Here is a 27374-nt window from a genome sequence, read left to right on the forward strand (position 1 = left end):
ATGTAAACATGAGTGCGCCGCTTTTTTAGCCAAATTTATAATTTTAATTGACAAGTGACTCCCATGATTGTCCATGATTAGGAGCACCTTGTTTACTAAATTGTATCGGACATGTTTTGTGAAATGGGTTAAAAAAATTTCAAACTTTTCAGCATTGGCCACCCATTGGGTGTAGCAAATTCAATGTTTCTGGGAGTGCGTCATTAATCATGTCAGACTTAAAATGCATTCGTGGAAATATCACGTTATCCATTTGTTTTGTCCCTTTTAGCGCTAAAGCTGGATTTATAGTTAAGTTTGACGGACTGTAGACGTAGACGCACTGCAGACGTAACAAACGGACTGTAAATATTATTTCAATTTATAAATCGACGGAGTGGAATTTTTTCGCATGAGTAGAAACAGTGGCTTGAGTTGGTAAACATGATACTATAATACCCTTTTAATGTTTATTATTATTATTTTATAAATTCTTAACGTTCATTGTAACAAATAATCAACAAAATCAAAATTCGAATATGTTGATAAACAACTTTACAAAATGATGGGCGTGCCAGACAGTTCACTTTGGTTGACAGCACAAAATTCTTCCTTTTGATTGGCAAAACGCAAGTAACGCACTGTAAAAGATGAAAGTTGGCCAACTCTTCCGTTGCAGTGCGTTTCACTTACGTTCCGTCATGCGTTTACGTTCATTTATAAATAAGAGTACACAAAATTCTATATTGATCTTTTTCCAGTGCGTCTACGTTTACAGTGCGTCAAACTATAAATCCAGCTTAAAACGTTCATGGGCGTATGTCTAGTAGAGAGCCCAGAATCGTCTTCATTGTACTTAATTAAATGTTTTCAGAAGTAAAATTAGGTTTGAGAAGCAAGTCCCCGTATTTAAAAAAAAACGTAAAGAATCGTTAGTCTGGTTAAAAGTTGTAGCATGAGCCAAGCTTGTGTTTTCTGGATTTTGCAGGTTTAAATTTTGGTGTCGTTTGATTAAACAGTCATAAAACGTTCCCAGCAGCTTTGTTTGTTTTTCAAGAAAGAACTTAGGTAGGCTTTGTTTAAAATAACTACATAGTGAAATTTGGATTCATTCAGAAAATATTGAACTAACTGGTCTTTTTCTTCATCAGAACAAACCCTTTTCACGGCATTAATGGAATATATACATGACTGTTTCATTCTCGTTTTCCTTGTTTTTTTTGATATATCGGCATATCAAAGATTTTGAAACATTAAATTCTTCAGCTGTCTTTCGAATTGGCCATCGTTCTTTTATAACCTTCTTTATAGCTTCTTTAACGTTATCTGCATTAGGTTTAAATCTTGTGACTTTGTCTTACTTCGTGGCATCTAAAACAATAATAGTCACACTAAATTGAACTTTTAAACGATATAATGACGATATAAATTATAGAGATTTTCTTCAGAACGTGAAAGATGTAATGAGAGAAAAACTAGAAACCGCTAAACAACAAGAACAGAGTGTAAAATAAAAAAAGAGTTATATCAAAGACGTCATGCTAAATGCGGGACAAGAACGTCTGGAAAAGAAAACAAGAGTAAAAAATAAAGAATGGATGACTGATAACATGCTGCAGATGATGGACCAAAGAAGATTAATAGAAAACCGGGACGCAAAGAAATATCAAGAAATCAACCAAACAATTAAAAAAGGACTACGAAGAGTCAAGGAGACATGGATGCAAGAAAAATGTAAACTAACTGAAGAGCTTCAAGTAAGACACGATCATATAACTATCCACCAAAAGATTCCAAAAGCCACTGGTCAATACAAGAGGAGAAACACACACACCTCCTCATAAACAAAAAAGGGAACCTGGCGACGACAGTTAAGGAGAAGTTGGTGACGTGAAAAATGTACATTAAAGAACTTTTATGGGACTACCGAGGCAACCTTCCAGAAAAAAATTGCATGACAGGGCCATCAATACTAGAAAGTGAGGTGAAAGCAGCTTTAAAATAGTCTAAGAATGTAAGGCCATAGATCCGGAAGAAATACCCGTTGAAATTATTAAGGTGACGAGTGAAGTGAGCACAAAGGAGTTAACTCAACTGTTTAACGCCATATACGATTCAGGTAATATCCCAGAGAAATGGTTATTGTCAACATTTGTAATACTATCAAAAAAACGATCTGCGAAAACGTGCAAAGGTTTCCGATCTATCAGCCTTATGAGTCATGCACTTAAGATTTTTCTTAAAATCATACATGCCAGAATTTACAATAAGTGCGAAGAAAATGTCGGTGAAATGCAATTTGGATTCCGCAATTCCATGGGTACACGTGAAGCACTTTCACCTTTCAAGTCCTACTTCAGAGATGCTGCGATGTTAGTTGTGATGTCTTTGTTTGATTGACTACGCGATGGCATGTGACCGTTGTCAGCACCAGAAAATGTTCACCGCCCTACAAAGAGTAGGATTGGATGAGAAGGACATTCGGTGCATCATGAATTTATACTGGAATCAGCGTGCTCAAGTCAAGGTCGAAGACCAGCTGACCGACCAAGTGAAGATCATGCGAGGAGTAAGACAAGACTGTGTGCTCTCACCGATTCTTTTTAATATATACTCTGAAAAAATTTTTACTGAAGCATTCACAAACCTAGAGATGGGAATCCAAAAGAACGGTGAATACATCAATAATATCCGCTAAATGATCTAAATGATTTACAAGCCCTACTACACCGAGTAGAACTGTGAGCGTAACATACGGACAAGACCTTAATATTAAGAAAATCAAATTCATGGTTGTCAGCCGTGCACAGTTTGATCCCAGGTCACTAATGGCAGGTAGCGAAGAGATCCAGAGAGTCGACAGATTCACTTACCTCGGAACTACTTTCAACTCATAATGGGACTACGCTCAAGAGATTAGATCCAGAATTGATATGGCACGATCTACGTACATTTATCAAGTTAAGATCCTTGCTTTGCTTCAGTGATCTCAGTTAGGGAACCAAGATGCGGATAGTGAGGTGAGAAAAGAAAACGAAGTGCTTAATTTTGTGAAATAACGTAAGCTTGAGTACCTCGGCACGTGATGCGCATCGAAAAAAAAATATTGAATTCTTCAACTCGTTATGCAGGGTAAAGTATTTGGCAGGAGAGGACTGGGACGCCGTCGTATATCGTGGTTAAAAAACCTCCGTAAATGGTTTGGGATGACCTCCAGCGGAGCTGTTTCGCAGAGCAGTCAACAAAACCATGATAGCCTTGATGATCGCCAACATCCGGACCGGATAAGGCACTGAAGAAAAAGAAGAAACAATATAATAACTTGTACCTGAAATAAAAATATAAGTGTCCCAAGATTTAAAATTATTTTGTTTTATTATAAAAGTTAAGCTATGTATACCGATTAAGTAATTTATCAAAAAAAAACAGCAAAATAGGTAAATACACATTAGCTGACAAGTAAGTATGCATAATATAAAACCTCTTAAGTACCTTAAAATGTTGCACTTAAAACACCGATGAAAATAGATAAAGAAAAATAAACAGTAGCGAAAGTTTTCCGGAAGCTCATTTAAACTACGCACGTACTACTTTTCGCACTTTTCTCACTTTTCTTTTACCTCTCTTTAAAAAATTTATAAATTGTTGAATTTATAAATTATTTGCAGGTTTGATTGTTAAATTTTGAATTTAAACCTCTTCATCTAATATATTTCTTTTTTAAAAAACTTTTTCAGGGAGATACGATTAAAACGATCGTTAAAATGTTCTTTATTATTATCAACACCTTGTTCTTTCTCTAGTTCTGTTTAATAACAAAATACACTGTTTAATATCCGCAAGTACTATGAAATCAGCGCATCTTTGTTGCCATTTTCACACTGATTTATAACGTAAAATTCATTCTGTCATTTCGTTAAAAGCTTCGCTATACATTTTAGCAAATTGAAAAAGGCTACAAAACATAATCCCTGTTATGTTTCCTTTAATATTTATCCAAAATGTATTCTGCTCTGTAGTAGAGAAACAGTGCGATGCATTGTGGAAGTGCATTGTTACCGGCGTATTGTTTCGTCATAAAAATACCCTATTAATTACCAAGCATATTACAATTAGCAGTTTCAACATGGATTAATGTGATATGGGTTAATTACTATTTAACTGGGAATAAGCCACAATTAAAGGTTAAAATACGTTTATTGACGTTTCAATTTCCACTTCGGAAATCGTTCTCAAAATACAAACATTAGTAAATTAAACAAATTTTGTTTTTGTTACTTAGTGAAAAATTCTTCTAATAATTTAATTTTATCTGACTCATCTATATTGACAATTCAGACATACAGTATACATTTTAAAGTAGACGACTTTAAAATGATATTGCCAATATTGTTGAGTTGCGTTCCTGGGACGACTTTACTTATAAGATAGTTCATTCGATTACATGAAATCAACTTTAACTTGAGAATATCCGTCAGAAAAGATCATAACATGTAATTCGTCTTTAAAAAGACAAATACATGCCATGATGACAGTAAAATTCTCCTGTTAGTGATTCCATAGTAAATTATGAGGGAAAAACCAGGAAAAAAACCTCATAATACTATCCCGACATGGTAAGTATTTGATCTTGCATTTAGTTTACCTTCAATAAATACCAAATTCCGATTTTATATGTTTGTTATTTAAAAAATATATAAATGATGTATTCTCTATATGTTATTGACTTACCAATACAATACAATATTGGTAAGTCAATAACATATAGAGAATACATCATTTATATATTTTTTAAATAACAAACATATAAAATCGGAATTTGGTATTTATTGAAGGTAAACTAAATGCAAGATCAAATACTTACCATGTCGGGATAGTATTATGAGGTTTTTTTCCTGGTTTTTCCCTCATAATTTACTATGGAATCACTAACAGGAGAATTTTACTGTCATCATGGCATGTATTTGTCTTTTTAAAGACGAATTACATGTTATGATCTTTTCTGACGGATATTCTCAAGTTAAAGTTGATTTCATGTAATCGAATGAACTATCTTATAAGTAAAGTCGTCCCAGGAACGCAACTCAACAATATTGGCAATATCATTTTAAAGTCGTCTACTTTAAAATGTATACTGTATGTCTGAATTGTCAATATAGATGAGTCAGATAAAATTAAATTATTAGAAGAATTTTTCACTAAGTAACAAAAACAAAATTTGTTTAATTTACTAATGTTTGTATTTTGAGAACGATTTCCGAAGTGGAAATTGAAACGTCAATAAACGTATTTTAACCTTTAATTGTGGCTTATTCCCAGTTAAATAGTAATTAATTTAAAATGCCACAAGAAAATAGCTTCAGAACAATATTAATGTGATATGGGGTTAGAAACTGTAAAAAGTCTATTTCAAACTGACGGCTTACAGAACTGAAAATATACCAGGGATTATCACGGAAGTTTTTATAAGGTTCGTGCAATTTTACAATATGAGAACCTAATGTGAATACTGAATTATTGAACTTAAATTATACAATACTTCAACAATTAACCTTGGAACTCACATAGATTTTATATACATAAGTGCTCGTATGGCACCTCCAGATTTAGTATTGGCATTTGTATTAACTTTCAGTACATGCGCCTCAAAAAGTTGCATCAAGAAACGCAGCGGACTGTGAGTCCACATATTGAAATAACAAGTATGAGACGGACTAAAAAATTCTTCTGATAAAACAACATTAACTACTATTACAAACACGCATGCCAAATACTTGTGTTATGTTGTAACCACATATATTTTCCACATTTAACACATGAATGCTTGGTCGGACGGTTCTTTTTTCTGTAGCAACTGCAACGTTCCCTTCGTTGGCCAATATTACCAGCTGGAGGCGGTAGTGGATCTTTATATTCAAACATTTCTGTAATTTTTAATTTCATTGATAATGGCAAACAAGAAAGATAAGCACGAGCACGATGGTGATTATCAACCAATTGTCTAGCTAAACTTTGTGAAAAAAATCTTCTGGTGGTTACATTACCGGGATTGTTGCAACGAAAAATGACATTTGCATTAATACCCGCAATATAGCATCGAATAGAAAACTACGATTCGCTATCTTCTGGTATTTCTTGCAGTGTTATAGGCAGCACACAGCTTGTCCACTGTATCAACACCCCCTTTAGTATTGTTATATTCCAATGTGATTTCGGCCTTACCTGTTACTTCATCTATTTTATTATCACAATGAAGACTGGATAACAGTAGGACGTTTTTATTTTGCTTGGGTTTATAGGACTCAAGAGTGGCATTATGTATAAAGCCAATTAAATTATTGAAATCGTAGGCTTCCACGGCCAGAGTCAGAATTATAGTTTATTCGTCTTCCGGGTTTGGACCGTGTCATTTGTGAGTGACCCAAAAGTGGGTTCATCTCGACGTTTCGCTACAATTGTATGTAGCTTCTTCAGGAGAACAAAAAAGAAAAAGAAAAACAAGAGACAGGAAGATGGGTAGTTAGCAACGGTAACTCAGTTACTCAACGCAACCAGAGGCGAATACTAACTACCAAGATGGGCATTTGGTCACAGTAACTCAACTACTCAACGCAGCTGCGTTGCTGCGTTGAGTAGTTGAGTTACTGCGTTGAGTAGTTGAGTTACTGTGACCAAATGCCCATCTTGGTAGTTAGTATTCGCCTCTGGTTGCGTTGAGTAACTGAGTTACCGTTGCTAACTACCCATCTTCCTGTCTCTTGTTTTTCTTTTTCTTTTTTGTTCTCCTGAAGAAGCTACATACAATTGTAGCGAAACGTCGAGATGAACCCACTTTTGGGTCACTCACAAATGACACGGTCCAAACCCGGAAGACGAATAAACTATAATTAAATTATTGTTAACTAACAGTAACTTTGGAAGGTTGACAAACTCAGATGGTAATTATGTTTTGTTTTTATGAATTGTACCAAGTAACGTCAGCTTTTTCGCGTACAACGACTTTAACAGATTCATAATTGTGAACTACATCGGTAGTAATATTCTTTCCTGATCCATATATAAGTTCACATAATCTCACATTGGGAGAGTTGCTCATAGGATAAGGGTCACCAGGTTGCTGCCTACATAGACTTCAAGATTTAAAGTAAAGTAACACTTGGCATCAACTAGGGCGAAATTTTTAATTCCATATTTATTGGGTTTATTTGGAATACATTGCCTAAATGAGCAACGCACTCGAAACGCTTCCAGTGTCTCATCCACTGTTACCAAATAAAAAGGACTGTAAGCAATTTTGCAGGTGGTAACGAAGACATCAAATATTTTCCGTATGGGTGCTAACTTGTCCAGCTTCTTATGTTCTTCGCAAGTTTCAGTCAACTGTCTAATCTGAATAATTCAATCAACGATTATATGGAAAGAGAGAAAGTGAAATTGTTGCATATAAAAGTGAATAAAATTATTCCTAAATAGACTATTACATAAAAAAAAGATATACATATATAACTAAAAGTATGCATAATAACAGCTTGTAAAAATCTATATACTGAATTTAATACCAGGTAGAAAAAAGTGGAACAGTAGACTGTACTGTGGACTAGCGCCAAGGTTCAAAATATGTTTTCTGTACTTTTAAATTTTAAATTAATTACTATTTAAATGGGAATAAGCCACAATTAAAGGTTAAAATACGTTTATTGGCGTTTCAATTTACACTTCGGAAATCGTTCTCAAAATACAAACATTAGTAAATTAAACAAATTTTGTTTTTTGTTACTTAGTGAAAAATTCTTCTAATAATTTAATTTTATCTGACTCATCTATATTGACAATTCAGATATACATTATACATTTTAAAGTAGAATGTATGTCTTTAAATAATAAATTTAAAGTAATTTTTAATGTTCTAACGAAAATTCGTTCTTGGAGGAAAAACATCTGCTTTATTAAAAAATGATTATCCTTTATCGTTTATAAATAAGGAATTTTCAACAATCGATCGAATAGAACAAAACAACTTAGAAGGAGATCCTACAGCATATACAAGGAATAATACGAGGAAAATAACAATACCATACATAAAAGGATTATCGGAAAAGCTTAAAAGGATAGGAAATAAATTCAACATTTCAACAACATTCATTGCATTTATAAAATACCTTGTGAATGCGATCAGTTTTATTTAGGTGAAACATCAAGGCCATTAAATGTTAGAATAAGTGAACGTCAATCCTATATTAAAAATAGAGAATATGATAGATCTCAAATATGTAAACACGCATGGGATAATGAACATAGGGTTTAATGGAATGATTCAAATATAGTCCTAAAAGAAACGGATGGTAAAAAGAGAAAAATCAAAGAAGCTTCTCTAATTATGCTAAATGAGACCAATTGTGTCGCTAATTCCTCGGCAGAATGTAGTAGGATCTGGTTACCCATATTGAAAGAGGAAGTTATTAAAAGGAACATACCAGTATTGGTAAGTCAGTAACATATAGAGAATACATCATTTATGTTTTTTAAATAACAAACATATAAAATCGGAATTTGGTGTTTATTGAAGGTAAACTAAATCACGATCGAATACTTACCATGTCGGGATAGTATTATGAGGTTTTTTCCTGGTTTTTCCCTCATAATTTACTATGGAATCACTAACAGGAGAATTTTACTGTCATCATGGCATGTTTTTGTCTTTTTAAAGACGAATTACATGTTATGATCTTTTCTAACGGATATTCTAAAGTTAAAGTCGATTTCATGTAATCGAATGAACTATGTTATAAGTAAAGTCGTCCCAGAAACGCAACTCAACAATATTGGCAATATCATTTTAAAGTCGTCTAACAAAAAACAAAATTTGTTTAATTTACTAATGTTTGTATTTAGAGAACGATTTCCGAAGTGGAAATTGAAACGTCCATAAACGTATTTTAACCTTTAATTGTGGCTTATTCCCGTTTAAAGAGTAATTAATTTAAAATGCCGCAAGAAAATAGCTTCAGAACAATTTTAAATTTTAAATAATATTTTTAAAATTTAATAAATACATTTATTCCATATTTCTCCTATTTATCCAATTTTAAAATTAAATAATTTATTTATTTATAATTTTTTTAGATATTTTATTGATTTTACTAAAAAAATATATAACTGTCAATTAAAGTTTACATGTTGTGTAACGGACTCGCTTCGTCACGTAAATGAACTCTTCCAACTGTTTTCTGTGACTGATATTTCGTAAAAAACTATATTTAATATGTGCTGATTTAGAAACCTCTTCTAAATGAAAATTCAACTTAAAATGCTTTACTAATACCTCTTTTTTTTCCCACTTAAATACAATAGTTGAACTGATAATTGTAAAAATCTGATATTGCATTTATATATATTTATTTTTAAACGAGAATTATCTAGAATTTAAGTTTAAACGGACAATTCAATATTGTTATCAATTGGATGATATTTATGATGGCTTTTATTTGACCGTTAGAGATTGATGCGAATCGAATTTTTAATTTTTCTGTTTGATTTACTACATATTTTATTGACAGATACTTTTTAATCTTATACTTTTTATTGAATGTCTGTATTGACTGTATATGTATCAATAAATATATACAGGGTGAGTCATGAGGAACTTTACATACTTTTACCATATGTAGAGTCCCTCAGGAAGCGTATCATGTGGCCACTAAAAAATGTCAACTCCTCTTCTTTATTAATTAACAGGGTGATTTGTGTAATTGACCATTTATTTCATTTTACTGTAGTGTTTATACGGCTCATTTGATTTTTTTAAATTTTTGCATGATACAGTACACTACTATCAAGCATTCGACTGGTATTAGCTAAACTAAAAAATTCCAGGACTGGCTTTGGAAAAATTAATTTAGGGATTCGTATTAAATATTACACCCTGTATATATATTTTTTAAAATGCAATAAGTGATTTTCAAACTACATAAATAGCCAATGAAAACGACATATGCGACAATGTTGTCGCACTTTTATTAAATTTTTAGTGAACGATCAAATCTTACCAAAAATAGAACAACCATAATGAAGTATCAAATTATAAGGTAATTAATTTAAACAAATGTTATAAATTTCAAACATTTTAATTGAAATGATAAACTGAGTCAATGCACAACATAAAACAGTAACTACTAACAATAACGAAGAACAATTTAAAAAAAAAAACTAAAAATATGTAGATAGTTATGATAAACCCATAAATTAGAACTGGAAAAGATACAATAATGGTAACAAAATAAAAATAATTCAAAATAGATAGAATTAAGGATACTCTGGGGATCGTTTCTAATAGTATTGCAACAATGTATAATTCTATCAATTAATTGTTGTCGGTTATTAATATTCACTGCGTAAACTAGTTGCTTCAATCGTCCCCAAATATGGTAATCAACGGGATTAAAATCAGGGGATCTTAAAGGCCACGAAATAGGACCTGCACGTCCTATCCACCTGTTGCCATAAACATTATTGAGATGTTGTCTCACTGCCAGTAAAAAGTGTGGGATCTCACCCCATCATGCTGAAAATACCTCCCTCGGATAGCAACGTTCGCGTTGGCAAGAAAATTCGGCAAAATATTTTGTAGAAAGTTCAAATAGACCTGCCCTGTTAAAGGACCATCAAAAAAGTGAGGACCTACTAATTGGTTATTTATGACATCAATTCACACGTTAACCGAAAACCTTAACTGAGAACGACGTTCTCGAATAGCATGGGGATTTTCTTCTGCCCACACATGTGAATTTCGTGAATTATTTTCCCGTCTCTAGTAAATTGGGCTTCATCTGTAAATAGTGTCCTGTATAGCGTTGGTCGATTATTGTTAATCCATCTACAAAATTCCAACCTATCGATCTCATCTCCAGCATGTAGTCGCTGAACCATTTGAATGTGATATGGGTATAAATTATTTTTTTGTAAGACTCTACTTACTTTTGATTAAGTAACATTGAGTTCTCGACTTACTTGTCTAGTGCTTATTGTAGGGTTTATAGTAACGGCGTCCATAATGTCATCTTCCTGCGCTTCATCTACATGTCGCTCTGTTGTTCCACTAGGAAAAGTGCCATTTTCTCGCAAATAATTAAAAACTGACCCAAATGTTGGATGACTGGGAGTTCGACGATTAGGAAATCTCCTGCGATATTCTCTACTAGCAGCCCTACCATTCCCATTACAGAATCCATAAACAAATATTATGTCTGCATATTCTGTGGTCGAAAACTGATGTGGCATTTTGAACAAAAGTAACAAAAGCTCTACCAAAACTAACACAATGTACTTAACGTAGATATGACAGAAGAAATATGTATTCTTGTACACATAAATAACAATTGATAATGACAATAATGACAATGGGTATAAAATATCAAGAAACGTCAAACGGTCAACGCCAACCTTCATTTTAAACTTTTTTAGATTTATTTTTATTTAGTACAGTTGATGCAATGTATTATTATTTGACATAAAATTTTAATCATTTACAATCAACAAAAACTAACACATACAAGAGGTTTGACTTTTTAATCAATTTAATTTATTATTTATCGAAAATAATGCCCCAATACGATCTATGAGTAAAAATTTAAAATTGAAAAACAATTCGTATACGATTCTATCGTAGAGATAATACAAAGTGACAGTAAAGATGTTGATTTTCTACGTATTAGATTATGTTGTAGGAACTCATTTTAATTAAAATGTTTGAAATTTATAACATTTGTTTAAATTAATACCTTATAATTTGATACTTCATTATGGTTGTTCTATTTTTGGTAAGATTTGATCGTTCACTAAAAATTTAATAAAACTGCGACAACATTGTCGCATATGTCGTTTTCATTGGCTATTTATGTAGTTTGAAAATCACTTATTGCATTTTAAAAAAAATTTATACAGAATGTAATATTTAATACGAATCCCTAAATTAATTTTTCCAAAGCCAGTCCTGGAATTTTTTAGTTTAGCTAATACCAGTCGAATGCTTGATAGTAGTGTACTGTATCATGCAAAAATTAAAAAAATCAAATAAGCCGTATAAACACTACAGTAAAATGAAATAAATGGTCAATTACACAAAACACCCTGTTAATTAATAAAGAAGAGGAGTTGACATTTTTTAGTGGCCACATGATATGCTCCCTGAGGGACTCTACATATGGTAGAAGTATGTAAAGTTCCTCATGACTCACCCTGATTATGACTATTATATATTATGACTAGAAACAAAATGATGGAGAGTAATGAGTCGATGCGAAACCTTTTACTGTAGAGAAAAATTAATTCAATGCCAGTATAGAAGCTTCGCTTCAAAATGAAGATATGTACAACAGTCAATCATAGAACAAAGATTTTAATGAGATGAAATGTATCTGAGAAAATTTTTATTCACAAAATAAACATCAAAAACATTAAAATGTCACAAAAAGAATGTCAAAAGGCAAAAGAAAAAATACTTTGACTGTTTATTAACTAAAGAATTTGACAAAAAAGCTAGTTGAACTAATGAAAAAAGTAGCATCAATAGCCTCCAAAATAGTAAACCAGGAACTTTTTCAATTACGTCAAGAAATAAAGGAAGCTGAAGGAGTTAGACCAGATTGTATCCTTAATAATCTCTGAAAACATTAGGAAATATAGGAACAACTTAGCTAACAGGTTTGTTTGACAGAATTATGGAAATGATAGAAATGCCAGACGAATGAAAAATATTAGTACTAGTTAACAAAAACAAAGTAGAATCTACTCCACAGATATAACTGGGAAGCCCTAGGATATTGCTTTCGTTAGATTTATCTGTGAATCTAACGTAATTGAACAGTTTTTATTTTGTAGGCAAGACCTCCCTGAAAATACAACAGGACTAGACATTTTTCAATTAGTATACAGTTATTTTATCACTACTGGTTTGTCTTTGCTGTCTTGTTTGAGTGTTTGCACAAACGTTTCCCTGTGATGGTAGGACACTTAACAGGGTTTCTGGCTTTAGTCCAAAAGGAAAATCCAGATATTATTTTCACACATTGATTTTTACACAGAGAAGCACTTGTTGCTAAGTCATTGATGCCTAAACTGAATGACGTCTTACAAACTCTTGTGAAAATGGTGAACTACATCAAAAGTAGGCAGCTATACGCAGGTATACGCAGCTATTGTTGCATACAGAAGTAAGATTGTTATCTCGCGGACGTATCCATCATAGATTCTATAAACTTAAAGAAGACCTGTTGGTATTTTTTACTTGTGAACAGTCTGAATATGCCAATTTCCTTAGTAATAACATCTAGTGCACCAAAGTTGCGGTTGTGGCAGATATTTTTGGAAAATTGTATGTTTCAAATAAGGGCATGCAAGGAAACATTCTCACCTCTACTGATAAAATCAGTTCCTTCCAGCAAAAGCTTTTACTGTGGATATAGAAAGTTAAAAATCAAGGCACCTGGGACATGTTTCAGTTAACAAACAATTGCAATGTAGAACCAAATGTGTCAGATCTTTTTTTAAAAAGTCTTAGTAAGCTGAGTGACAATATCAAAAAGTATTTTCCCTTTTTCGATACCTCATCAATGGACTGGGTGCGAAATCCATACTTCGCGTCGGCTTATGACACGGCCTTGTTTACTACTGATGAAGAGGATGAATTGATAGATATAAAAATCGACTTAAACTTAAGTACAGTAAACTAGTTGAAGAAGCAGAGGCTCAGTCAAAACTAAAGAAAATCAAAGGTATTGTAGATGTTGCATCATTTTGGATTTCCATCTTCAATGAATATCCACTGGTCACAAAGGAAGCTATGAATGCAATAATACTGTTTTCATCTTCTTATATCAGTGAATCTGCTTTCTCGTCGATGAACGCCATCAAAAACAAAAATCGTTCACAGCTAAAATCTTTAGAGGACGACTTGACGGTGTGTTTGTCTACAGTACGTCCTAGAAAGGATTTAATAATGAATGGTCATCAAGCACAAATCGCATTAGATATACTCTAAAGTCACTAGTTTTTATTAGACGGACATTCTGTTTCATACTCCATTATTTTTTAATATCAACTCGTCTCTTTTAACACAAAATATATGTTTGTAAGAGCATTAAAATTTTGTTTTCTTAATTTTCCTAATTAATTTCCATAATAAGCACAGCATTAAGTCAATAAATTATGTTTTAAACATAGTAAAAAAATCACATAACAATAAATTATCATTATACTCATTATAGAAATTAATCATCCAAGTGTGACGTGGCTGAAAAAGTTTTTAATTTTGTGTGCCTTAAGCTAAAAAACCAGAAAACCGAAGAAAAAGGTTAAAACTACCAAAATAAACATCAAAAACCTAAAAGACGACAACTGCCAACAGCAACTAAACGCAGAGATAAATAAATTAACTGAAGGAAGCGTTGAATGGGCAGATATGAAAAAAGCCATACTAAAAGCGGGAAAGGAGGTCTTAGGCGAAGAAGAGAAAACCACTAAAAAGACTGGATGACACCGGAAATAGTTGAGCTACTAACTGAAAAAAGAAAATACAAAAATAAAAATGGAAATAAATATAAAACCATCAAGAATAAAATCAAATATGAAATCAGAAAGGCAAAGGAGGAATGGATGAACAAAGAATGCCAGGAATTGGAAGAAAGCAACAAACATGACACCTCAAACTTAAATAAAAAAATGAAAGAACTTACAGGCAACACCAGACAAAGAAGAACACTCATAACAAGAGATAATAATGGAAAAATACTTACTGAAGAGAGCAAAATAAAAGGAGTATGGGAACAATATATAATAAATCTGTTCCATGACGAGAGAGAAAATGAACAAGATATAGGTGAAGAAGAACAATACCTACAAATTTTACCCTCAGAAGTAAAGAATGCCCTACAGAATGCAACACAAGGAAAAGCACTGGGTCCTGATCAAATTCCAGTTGAACTGTTAATAGCATTAGATGACGGTAATATAAAGAGACTCACCCGAATTCTCAACCACATATATGTAGAGGGCAACATCCGGAAGAATGGCTTAAATCGATATTTTTACCTCTACCAAAAAACAACAATCCCAAATCATGTAATGACTATAGATTGATAAGCCTAATATGCCACCCTTTAAAGATTCTCTCCTTCTTCTCTTTAAATCTTTAAAGATTTAAAGAAAATTGTTCAAAACCGAATTTATAAGAAATGTGAGGAGCAGATAGATGAAACTCAGTTTGGCTTCAGAGGAGGCATGGGTACAAGAGAGGCATTATTTGCGTTGACGGTACTCTTGCAGAAATGTCGGGAATATAACAAGAGTGCATATGTATGCTTCATAGACTTTAGTAAGGCTTTTGACCGAGTGCAGCATATGAAGTTAATAGATGAATTAAAAAACATCAATTTAGACAAAAAAGACATTGAGTTTATTAAGGCTATATACTGGAACCAGAAAGCAGTAGTAAAGGTGAACGATATAGAAACAAATAATATACCGATTGCGAGAGGGGTTAGGTAAGGATGTGTTTTGTCTCCGACGCTTTTCAACGTGTACTCACAGGTCATATTCAGAAAAGCCTTATGGGAAAGAAAAGAGGGAATAAGAATTGGTGGAGAAATCATAAACACCATGATATTTGCAGATGACACGGTAATTACGGCTGAGAGTATAGAAAAACTACAAACTTTACTAGATGCAATAAATAGTGAATGCATTCAAATGGGACTTGACATCAACACAGATAAGACCAAATTTATGATAGTATCAAGAAGTCCAATAAATAATGAACAACTAACTCTTGTTGGACAGCAAATAGAGAGAGTGACAAAATATAAATATCTGGGAGCTTACATCAACACAGAATTAGATCCAGACCAAGAGATCCGGACGAATAGAAATGGCAAAAGCAATGTTCTTAAAATTTAAGCAATTGTTCTGTGACAAAAATCTGAATACTGCGCTGAGACTGAGGTTTGTTGAATGTTACGTCGGGTCACAACTAGTGTACGGGGTAGAAACATGGACACTAAAAGCGCAAATAGTTAAGAAGATTGAAGCCTTTGAACTTTGGATATACCGGAGAATGTTGAGAATTCCATGGACTGCCAGGGTCACCAATGAAGAAGTGCTGAGAAGGATGGGTCGAGACAAAAAATTGTTGAGAACAATAAAACTACGCAAGACTGCATACCTTGGACACATACTGAGAAATAATAAATATAGTCTTCTGCAAGTCATCATGCAGGGTAGAGTCGATGGCAAAAAGGGAATAGGTAGAAAGAGGAAGTCATGGCTGCGAAATATTCGAGACTGGACAAACATGACTGTAGACGAATTATTCCACGTTGCAAAAGACAGAGAAGCTTTTAAAAATGTGGTCGCCAACCTCCGTTAATGGGGACGGCATAGGAAGAAGAAGAAGAAGCTTAAAAAGGTTGGGAACCGCTAAAGTAGATGTTCAACAATACAAACCACATGGGCATAAAGGTACTTAGTCATAGGTAGGTTAAGAGAAAAAGAAATATCTGAAATTTAGTTTGGGTCTATGCAAAGCAGATCAACAATATTAATCCAATTTTTATTATAGCAGCTAATGAAAAATTTAAAGAAACTACTAGGAGAGATGACAGCTGAAAACTCATTCAAAGATCCTCTATAAACAGTAAGATGTATAATGAAATAGTACAGGTTATCTCTCAGATAATTAAACGAATAGAAATGCCACGTAGAGCAACAACAGAAGAGAACAGGGAATTATGATTCAGTTCATTTTTGGCGTTATTTGTCTTACCCTCTTTAATAATAATCCACTTTCTTCTTTCTTCTTCCTATTTCGATCTCATTATATATATATATATATATATATATATATATATATATATATATATATATATATATATATATATCTTGTTTCTCCTCCGAACTGTGTCAATATTGATCACGTTACATGAAATCTTTCAGTTTTTATTTCCAAATCAATACGGCAAATCTCTACATATATAAGATATGTATATGTCTTTCTATGTTGGCGATAAGTTCTCCTTGGGGGAAATGCATATGTACCCTTTCCGTACTGAAACCAGCACTAACTACTCTATCTTCAAAGTGACCTTTTCGATGATTTCCACCCTAAATGAATGAATGAGAGAAACTAGAAATAAAGAAATAAACGTTGATATAATATTAATTGAGCTTTATAATGCATATGATAGTCTTCTTCGAGAGGTTTCTTACGAAAGCAAAGCATCGTAAGAGTTTATTTAAAAATGAAGTCAAGTATACACATAAACTAATTTTGGTGTAATGATCGTAAAAAGTAATAGTTTTAAGTATCTAGTATCGTTACTGCAAAGTAATTGGGAACTAGAGGGAGGTAAAGACAGGAGAGTTAGATTGGAATGAAGAAAATGGAAGCGGGAGAACGAAGTGGTGTGTGGCAGAAAAGTTTCAACACAACTGGCAGGAAAATTCTATAAAATTGTCACAAGATCAGCTATGATGTACGGCACCACTGACGTAATGGTTGATATTAATATAAGCTAAGACACAAATGTAGTTAGGGAAGCTAGGGAATGGCAATTATTATACAATTAGTCAATACAATTAGTCTTCTAGTTTTTTCTTATTGTGATAGTCTTAATGTTTTTAAAAATAGATGGAGGTAACGGCAGGAGACTTAGAGTGGGATGGATAAATTGGCAAGCTATGAAGTAGATCACTGCCGTAATTGTTGATATTAGTATAGGCTGGGATAGAAATGTAATAAGGAAACCTAAAGAATCTAGGGAACATAGGAAACCTAGAGAGTAACAATGATTATGGTCGTAAATTTATGCAATTGCTCTTTTAATGTAATACTTTTTGTCATGTGTCATATAAACGTTTGTGTTTTGGCAAGATTCTTAATTTTGGAATATTGAAATCGCATCATTTTTAATTATTTTTTTTTTGAATCTTGAATATTATTATGAGACAAGCAGAACTCAAAATATAGTATTATAAAAAATTCTCCATAGTTTGAAGAGATTAATATGTGACTTTTATAAAAAGAAAGGTTTTATCGAAAACTTAAAATAATTTAAACACATTGTTAATATATGCAAGTTTGTAATTAATTTATTTTTTATTTCAGGTACGAGTAAAACTCGTCCGTTTGTCATCCTCCTGCCAGCTGCCACCTCTCATGCCAGTTTTCTTTACCAGCTTTTCACCATGCCTATCCCCTCTACCTCCACATCCTCAATACCACTGAATCGAAACGTCTTTGACGACGTTAGCTCGAACTGGCAACTGTGGATTTCCAAATATTCCTCTGCTTTCTCTTCGTGCCTGTGGTCTTCATTGCTGTAGGACATGGCGTGATGTCCACTGCGAAACGGCTCGTCTTGAGCTGGCGGGGGGGTATGTATAAATTCGTTAATATCTACATATTTATATTTGGCAATAATTATTTTAACAAATAAGTTTAGTATGTTATTGATTTTTTTTATTTAGGGAAAAGATGCAACTAATACAACAAAAAGCAAAATTTAAAAACAAACTATACGGAGTAAAAAGAAACACAGTATTTAAGAAAGAAATAAAGGAGATTTAATAAAATCTAAAAATACTTTATAAGCAAAGAATGAAAAATGTCCTTTCATGACTGGTCTAGAAATGAGCACAGATGAACAAGAGGAAGTAAAAGAAGTAATGATAAAATTTATGAAAGTACATCTAAAGATTGAAGCTGAATTTAAAAAAGTACATTATTTGGAGAAAGAAAATTTGGATTTTGTGCCTGACTGGGCTAAACGAAATTGAAGGAGAGAAGAAAACTATCAAAAAAATAAGCAAACCGACAAAAATAAAGATATACAAATCACTCATAAGGCCAGTTATCGTATTTATATGCGATGGAAACAACAATGATAACACGAAAAATAAGAGAACAAAAATAACAAGAAAATGAAAAGACAACAAGAAAATGAAAACATACAAAGGTTCATACAAAAATAGTTATAAAACAAAAATGTAGGTAAAATAAAAAAAAAACAGGTGTGGCAGTCCAGTGGGACTGCCGGTGGAAGTTACACTTCTATACATGCATTCGCCGTTACAAATTTATTTGGGAGTCAATCTGCACAATCATTACATATGTAATTTTATAGGTAAGACATAGCAGAAAGAGAAACAGAATTAATATCAACTTACTAACAATGAAGGATTGAATCAATATTTTGATGAAAATGTATATTTTTATTTTCATATATGTATGAAAGGAGTTGAATGCAACATTTTTTTACACATACTCTGCAGTAAAATTTATTGTTTATTTTGTTATTAATATAATAATACAATACAAATTAAACTGCAATATTCATAAGTTTTTAAAAATAACAATAATATACATAAAAAAAATACACTACAATACAGTGCAACATAATTCCATATATAATAATACAATACAAATTAAAATGCAATATCCATAAGTATTTAAAAATGACAATAATGTAATAACATTAAAAAGTCCTCCCCGACTGGGAATCGAACCCCGGTCTCCCGAGTGACAGGTAGGGATACTGACTACTACACTACCGAGGGCATAACACAAATGTATTTCAAAATTTACAGTTCTGGATCATACAGTGATTTATTGAGATTATCATTTTGAAATACAAAAGAATAATATAATTATGAACATTTAATAAATAATACAAAACATCACATAAATAATAATATTAATAAATATTTTATTATATGTATATTATTATATGTATATATATCTTTATATAATATGTATAATATTAAATTATATATACAAAAGGAACATTTTGATATTCGAGAGAGGAAGAGAGAGAAAATATATCTTCTGTCTCTCTCTTACTCATTATCTTACATATGTAATGGTTTCACAGATTCACTCCCATACAAATTTCCAACGTGGAGCGCGCGTATAGAAGTATAACTTCAAAAATACAATGATTGGAATGGATAGGACACACCATCAAAACCCCTTTTAAGTAAGGCAAAATGCCATCCCTCCCAGAATTCAATTTTTTTTTATTTTTTTACGTTATTATGTACTATGTACTTCTTTATGTAATTAAAAAAAGGCTCAGTTCAATATTAGCCCACCACCCTCTTCTCCCAGCCAATACCTCCAAAAACGTCAATTTCGTTTTTGTTTTTTAAGGTGGGATGCAATCAATTTTGAAAATTTTAAAAATTTAAACGAATAATTGAGACTTAAAAAACGTCTATTTTTTATAGATTATATATATATTTTAAATTAAATAGTTCCTTTAGGGCATTTAAAAATTTGGTGAAATACCTTTAAACCTTCAAAAAACCATGTTTCTTAGAAGGTTTTTAAGGGTTATTGCGGGGTTAATCATGTTTTTGAGATCGATGCAACCTAAATTAATTTTTTATTCTTTTACGTTTTATGTAATTTAACAATAATACAGCGCAATTTTAGCAGGTCACCCCCTCTTCGCCAAAAACGTCATTTATTATTTTTTTTTTGGTAGGTTACAATCAATTTGAAAATTTCAAAAAATTCACACGCATAGTTGTAGCTTTTACAAAAAATGAGTATACATAGCCTAAAAGTGCATTTTTTTTTTAAAGCTTTTATCTTTTTTTGGAGATGGCTGCAAGTCTAGTTTTTTTATTTTGTATATTTGATTCAAAGATATATTCCGGTTTTTTTAAAATTCTTCGAAAAGTGCAAAGGTGCAAACTATTTTTGGCAGATTTGTCAAAAAATATGATTATGTTTATTATGACAGACAAATAATAAAATAAACAAACAAACAACAAACAATTGAATATATATGTTAATTCATAAATTGTAATAATTGTTAAGGTCTAAATTTTAATATTATTTTGGATTCCTGCATTTTATAAAGAGTATATAAATGTTAGTTTTTACATAAAATAGAGTTGTTGTTATTATTTTTATTATTACTAAGGAATAAAACAAACGATTTAACTCAACAATATATTAAAGCAAGAATTGTAACCAAATTAAAAGATAATTGGGTACTATAAGAGGCAGCAAAAAATTTTAACATAAGCAGAACCACAGTTTTTTATTAATAAAAAATGGAGGCAACAAGAAACTCTCGAAAGAAAGCAAGAGTCTGGAAGACCAAACTATACTAAATTTAGGTAATAATGTAATATAATGTAATGTAAAACTAAAATTAATATTTTGTAATATCTCTATCAGCATTGATAACAGCTCGTAGTCTTCGGTCCATCTGCGTGAAGGAACTACAATGAAATAGTTTTCTTCAGAGAGCTCTTCCCAAACCTGTTATATAACGTGCAGCTCTTCAGCTCTTCAGCATTTTGAGGTATAAAATTGATACAACCGTTTTATAATAACTCCCCACACATATTTGATTGGGTTTAAATCTGGACTGTAGCTGGGCCATCATAAGGTTTCGATGTTGTTATTCTGGAGTCACTGGTTTATAATATTTGCAGTATGAACAGGACAATTGTCTTGTTGGAGGATAAAATTATTTTTTGGATAAAGCTATTCTACACTCGGAAACATGATGTTTTCTAGAATATTCAGATAAGTCTGCCCAACAAACCTGCCATCAATACGCCATACCGTTCCCATTCCACTTGACAAAATCCATCCCCATCCATTAGCGCTAAAATGATCAGCTTCTCGATATCTATCCACATATAGATGATTAAATCTATTATTATCTGCTCTATACACCCCCATTTTTCTCTTTCTAGAAGATTGAAACATTTTCTCATCTGTAAATATTACCCTGTCCCAAAAATCTTGGTTTTGTAGCTAATGGTGTAAAGCAGATATGTCTTGATTGCTTTTGTTGTGGTGTAAGAGCTTGTTTTTTTTTTGCTGCAGTTCAGTACCTAAGACGCGATGCTTTAATTTTTGCTCAAAGTTGTTGTCTTTCTTCCCGGAAACTGTGACATAATTCTCGAAGTTTTCGCATCTTCAAAAGGATTCTGTTTTAATCTCTCCAAAAGCATACGATCTTCATCAGCGGTAGATATTTTTGGTCTTCCAGAACCTTGCTTTCTTTCGAGAGTTTCTTGTTCCCTCCATGCTTTAATAATATTAAAAACTGTAGTGCTGCTTACGTTAAAATGGTTCGCTACGGCAGATACTAGCCAACCATCTTCTAATTTGGTTACAATTTTTGCTTTTAGTTCTTTGCTAGCATGTGGAGCCTTTTTTGAGGTTGAAAAGGATAAGTAATTTAACAAATTTTAAGATTTTTTGGGAGTGACAGTATGTAAATAATAAGGATTTATCCTTTAAAATTCACTAGTCAATTATCTACAAAATACGCTTTAACACTCGTATCAGTTTTTTTTAGGAACCATCTATACACTCAACCTGCGGGTTTATAAAAAATAGATAAGTATTGTAAAAGCCGTAAATATGCATGTGAACGCTTTGAACTTATTACTGAATTGATTGCTTCCAACCTAAAAAAAAAATAAAAACGAAAAATTGACGTTTTTGTGAATAGGGGTTAGGTGCAGTAGGTGGAGTGCTAAAATTGCGCTGAGCCTTATTTTTAATCACATATACCCGAAATAAATAAATAGTGAGTTTGAGTGAAGAAGCCAAGGGTCTGCCTTGAAGAATAGGATGGTGGAAAAAAGAAATGCACAGAAAAACAGGATGAAATGCAGACATATAATGAAATATAAGGACTCATACGAGAAAGCATAAGCCATAATACGAAGGTATTAAATGATAGTGATAATAATGATGCTGATAATTTTATTTCTTAAGAAAATACCACGAATTAATCATACATTTAACATTTACTTTTTATATTTAATACATAACTTAACCTTTGTATTATCTGAAATTGTACAACTACTTTTATTTATAGGTAGAAAACAGTCTCACGATAGCTCGTCAGGGCGATTGGTGGGGCATCGTGTCGGCCCAATCAACGATTGCCATGAACTGGATGAAATAGCTGTCGTGTCAAATGCTGAACAGGGGCACATCAAATATGGAAGTGGGACTACTTTGTCTACAATCAATGGGCCCAGACTTGTACCAGGTAAGCTGTAGACTTTAGACAACTTTAGAAAATTTTTGGGAAAAGATTAGAGAATAAAAACTCTAATAAATCTAGATATCTCTAGGGCTAGGGAAACGTAAGAGAATTCTATGGATCTGTAAAAACTACTAGAAACATCTGCAAACTTTGGTTAAAAAATTATTTTGGTAAAAAACTGAAAAACTTTTCACCCAAAACCTCTTATAAATTGGTTGAAAAAATCCAACATCAAGTCAAGTGGTTGTGTAAGCCTTGTAGAATTAGGTGTGAGAAATACAAAGCTTATATTTGCCCTTTGACAAGCCTTTATTATCTCAATATTTAGATGTGAGGACAAGTTGTCCCCAGTCAAAACCTTGGTGCTGTTATCTCGTTTTGACCACGGTAAAACAACTTTAAAAAATCAGTCTTGGAAAGTTGATGCATCAAACCACCCAGATTGTTGTTCCAATATAGAATGTACGAGGATGGCCACCCGTTATCCATCTCTCATATAAATAATCTTTCAGCTTTATAAACGACATACAGTGGTAGGCGTTCTCCTGTTGCGGTAACTGCGAACATTAGAGACACTGTGCTTTTAGTGTTATTCATGTATTTTTCCGGGTATTTTGTCCCACGTCGAAATACACATTTTTAGGTACCAGGATCATCTGATAGATTTGATTCATCATAATTTAGGATATTTTGAGGTTCGATGTTTTCAAGTGTTATTTTTAAATTATTAAAATATCTTTCTATGATTTCTTTAGTGTTGGCTGCCCTGGATCATTTATCGTTTTGGCAATGCCTTAGTTAGAGTTAAAATGTGCTTATGTCGTGACAAAAAACCTTGATCCAGTCACAACTAAAAGGTAGTTGTGAGAGAAATAAACAATTCGTGTTTGACAAGTATTCTAATCTTGAGGATTGTTAAAGGAGCACCATATTCTGCACTTGCTATAACAACTTCTACTCAATGACGTTCTTCTATTTTAGTGAGTGTAAGGGGATGTCCAATGGAGAGAAAATGTGTTTGTTAAATTTTGTTTAGAATTATTCGGCGTGGCTCCTTAAAACATTCCTGTGTCTAACAGGAACTTAAACCTGCTCTAACTTCTTCCACAGCTTATTGAAGCATGGATTCAGAGTAGTTTCCATACTGCCTTGCTCCCAATTTTTTTCTGCTTTTTTGGCATTTTGATTGGTCCTTGAAAAATGAAATAATTAGGTAAATACTGACATGCTGTTTTACGTAAAAATTAATACTTTAGGGCGTTAAAAACTCCAAAGCACACTTTAATTTTTTTAAATGCTCCTAAAAAATATTTTTTATAAAAATAAAAAAACAAAAATTTGAGACAAATGACAGAACAACATTGAACACTTTGTTTTTGTTTTATAAAGAATAAAACATGTGATTCCTGATAAATGTTCCATCGCAAATTCAGTCAAGATAATGTTAAATTTAAACGTACAAACAAAAATTTAGTTAATATTCATACTATTGTATACCCAGCAGTACTTAGCTTTTACCCTAAAAAAACGTGTTTAAATTTCTTACCTTAGCTTTACGCTGCAGTCAGGCAGGATAGATCACACTGGTCTTGATTTCTGCATGTTTCTTAAGCCACGTTTACACGATGACAATTGGCGAGACAGTTGTCAGAAGACAACTGACTGACATGAAATTATTGTCTTCGTCTAAACACTTCAGGCCAATTGCCTTGCCAATTGCCTTGCCAACTGCCCTCACAATTGACCCAAACTTCAGTTGTCTCCGTGAGTAGACTGAGGACAATGAGCTGCGCCCAGTGAGCCCCCCCACCATTCGAAATCTCAATTGTCGCGACAATTGGTGCCGTATGAACGGTGTAGGTCAGTAGTGATGTCTTGTTTTTTGCCTGTTCCCTCACCGGACACAACAGATGACGCGCAGTCGGCCATGTTTTAGCTGTCTACTGCCATGATAATAGTTGGCCCCGTATAAACGTCTTCTCATTCAACTGGACTTGTCTCCGACAATCCGCAACCACGTGATGACGATTGTCATCGTGTAAACGCAGCTTTAGTGCGCGCGTATACATCTGTGTTACTTTGCTATGTTGCCAAGTATTTTTTTTTACAAATATTATAACCTTTACAGTGGGCAAAGTTAAACCCACTGGGTAAAGTAGGCCATGTTTACGGTACTGTTGCAAAGTATTTCAAATGTAATTCCATTTAAAAAATTTGAGTCATAGGAAAATGTTCCTATAAAAAGTTTTTCACTGTGTAGAGCTTTACTGCAGACAGTCTCGATTGTAAAGGAATATCTTTATTTTTAGGATTTTAAATAATAATTTAAATTTAAATAAATTATAATATAATAATAGTATATTGCATATTCATACAAATTTCTAATTTAAATTTTATTAATATATTGAATTTTCATGTCAGAGAATGAACTAATATTATTATATTACACAATGCCAAAAATTATAAGAAAAAAATACTTTTTGAAAGAATATTAAATACAATTTTTCTGTTTTTAGAAATAAAAGATATGATATTTTCTTCTTTAAGACAAAATTAAGTCTATTATCCGCTTCAACCCATCTTAAATATTTTAACAGAAAATTATTACGGACGTATCGATTTTATCAATATTAAATAAATTTGATAGACATCTTGTAGCCTCGTCTTAAATTCAGCTAGATTGTTCCTTAGGGCTGTCGCTTTTCCTTCTACCCGGCGAGATTTTCCCGGAGGACCGTCGCTTTATTGAATTCATTTTCTAGGTAAACATTGTTTTCTCGGTGATATCGTTATAGTGATAGTAAGTAAAATACTGTTTCCTATAAAATGGCTTTTAAAGTAATAGGGAATGAAGTTTACTTCAAGGTAAGGAAATAATGATTTTGATTGGTTCTCCTAAATAATATTATATTAGTCAATAGCAGCCATAATTAATTAGTAGGATAATGCAAATAGAATTCTAAATTAAGACGTATACGATCTTGTTTGAGGGCAAGCCAGTTCTGGCAGAGTACCGGTAAACATATTGTAAGTGACGGTCGTACTTTTTGTTTAAAACTGCAAAGCGCTTATGCTCTGCACCGCGAAGCTAAACGCGGAGAAAAAGGTTTTTACGAATTTTCTTCATGTAGTTAAATATATTCGCGCGTATCTGTGCGATGCAACGCGCGGCGTAGCTAAGAGAATAGACACAGATCACAACCGTAGAATCCAAGAAATTCTATTCGGCGCGCTTTCTATTACACTAGGGCAGTGGTTCCCAACTGGTGGTCTGCGGACCCCTGGTGGTCCGCGAGGTGTGGCTGAGGGGTCCGCAAGATATAAAAATAAATATATGAAGAGCCAGGGAGAAAAACGATATAAGTCCAGTTTGCAAATTTATTTAGGAGAGCGAAAACAAAATTTTTCTCTCTAAATCTTTAAAATTAATAACATATATCGCGCAAACTTAAAGTTATATCAAATTTGAGATTTTTAACTATAATTTTGTTTATATACCTTAAAAAAAGGTTTTCGTGTAAGATAGATTCGGCCTCCCCTCTTCACCACCACTGGCACTGGAACTAGATGGTAGGACCCTACTTTGGCTTTATGACGTTAAAATGCGTCGCTGTCTCAAGGTTGCCAGGTCTGGTGAAAATTCACCAGATTTGGTGATTTTGTAACCCATTTGGTGATATGGTGAAAACTTTTTTAAAAAGCTTAATATCTGGTGATTTTTTGTCCTTATCTACATATTATAAATATATTTTAAAATTGAAAAAGCACAATTATATTATTTAAGTTTGTTATTCGTTATTAAGAATTGCCTATCAGACATTTTTGCACCGACATATCAAAAAAAGCAATAATGTTGTGTTTTTTTTTTTATTTTTGTGGGGGGGGGGGCAGATATTGGAAGATTTTCTTTTTTCATGCGAACTACTTCACACAGCAGCAATTTTTACTGTATTGATTGATTTTTTCGATAAACACGACGTCACATGGACAAAATGTGTGGGCTTGTCTACGGATGGAGCAAAATCAATTAGTGGCCACAAAGCAGGACTTCAAGCTCATGTCAAAGCTGTATTCAAAGTTGTATTCATCGTGAAGCCTTGGTAGCCAAAACATTGCCTGAACCTTTGCAGAAGATACTTAACGAAGAAGTTCAAATCGTTAACTACATTAAAACTCGACCTCTGCAATCCAGATTATTTTCTTTGTTGTGCAAAGAGATTGGCAGTGAGTATGAAAACCTTATTCATATGGAAGTAAGGTGGCTCTCTCGAGGGAGCATATTGATAAGATTTTTTGAACTTAGAGATGAAGTTCGTG

General features: G+C 32.7%; 1 protein-coding gene across 1 annotated transcript in view; it reads left to right on the plus strand.

The window, feature by feature from the left end:
• The first annotated feature begins 18362 nt into the window (after nucleotides 1-18362).
• The window catches only part of LOC140441555 (uncharacterized), a 789370-nt gene continuing 780358 nt past the window's right edge, over nucleotides 18363-27374 (plus strand). The window contains exons 1-2 of the mRNA XM_072532358.1: nucleotides 18363-18402; nucleotides 22884-23060. Of these exons, the coding sequence (XP_072388459.1) occupies nucleotides 18363-18402; nucleotides 22884-23060 (217 nt within the window). The remainder of the gene's footprint in view (nucleotides 18403-22883; nucleotides 23061-27374) is intronic.

Source organism: Diabrotica undecimpunctata, chromosome 1 (genome assembly GCF_040954645.1).
Source record: "Diabrotica undecimpunctata isolate CICGRU chromosome 1, icDiaUnde3, whole genome shotgun sequence".
Classification (NCBI taxonomy): Eukaryota; Metazoa; Arthropoda; class Insecta; order Coleoptera; family Chrysomelidae; genus Diabrotica; species Diabrotica undecimpunctata.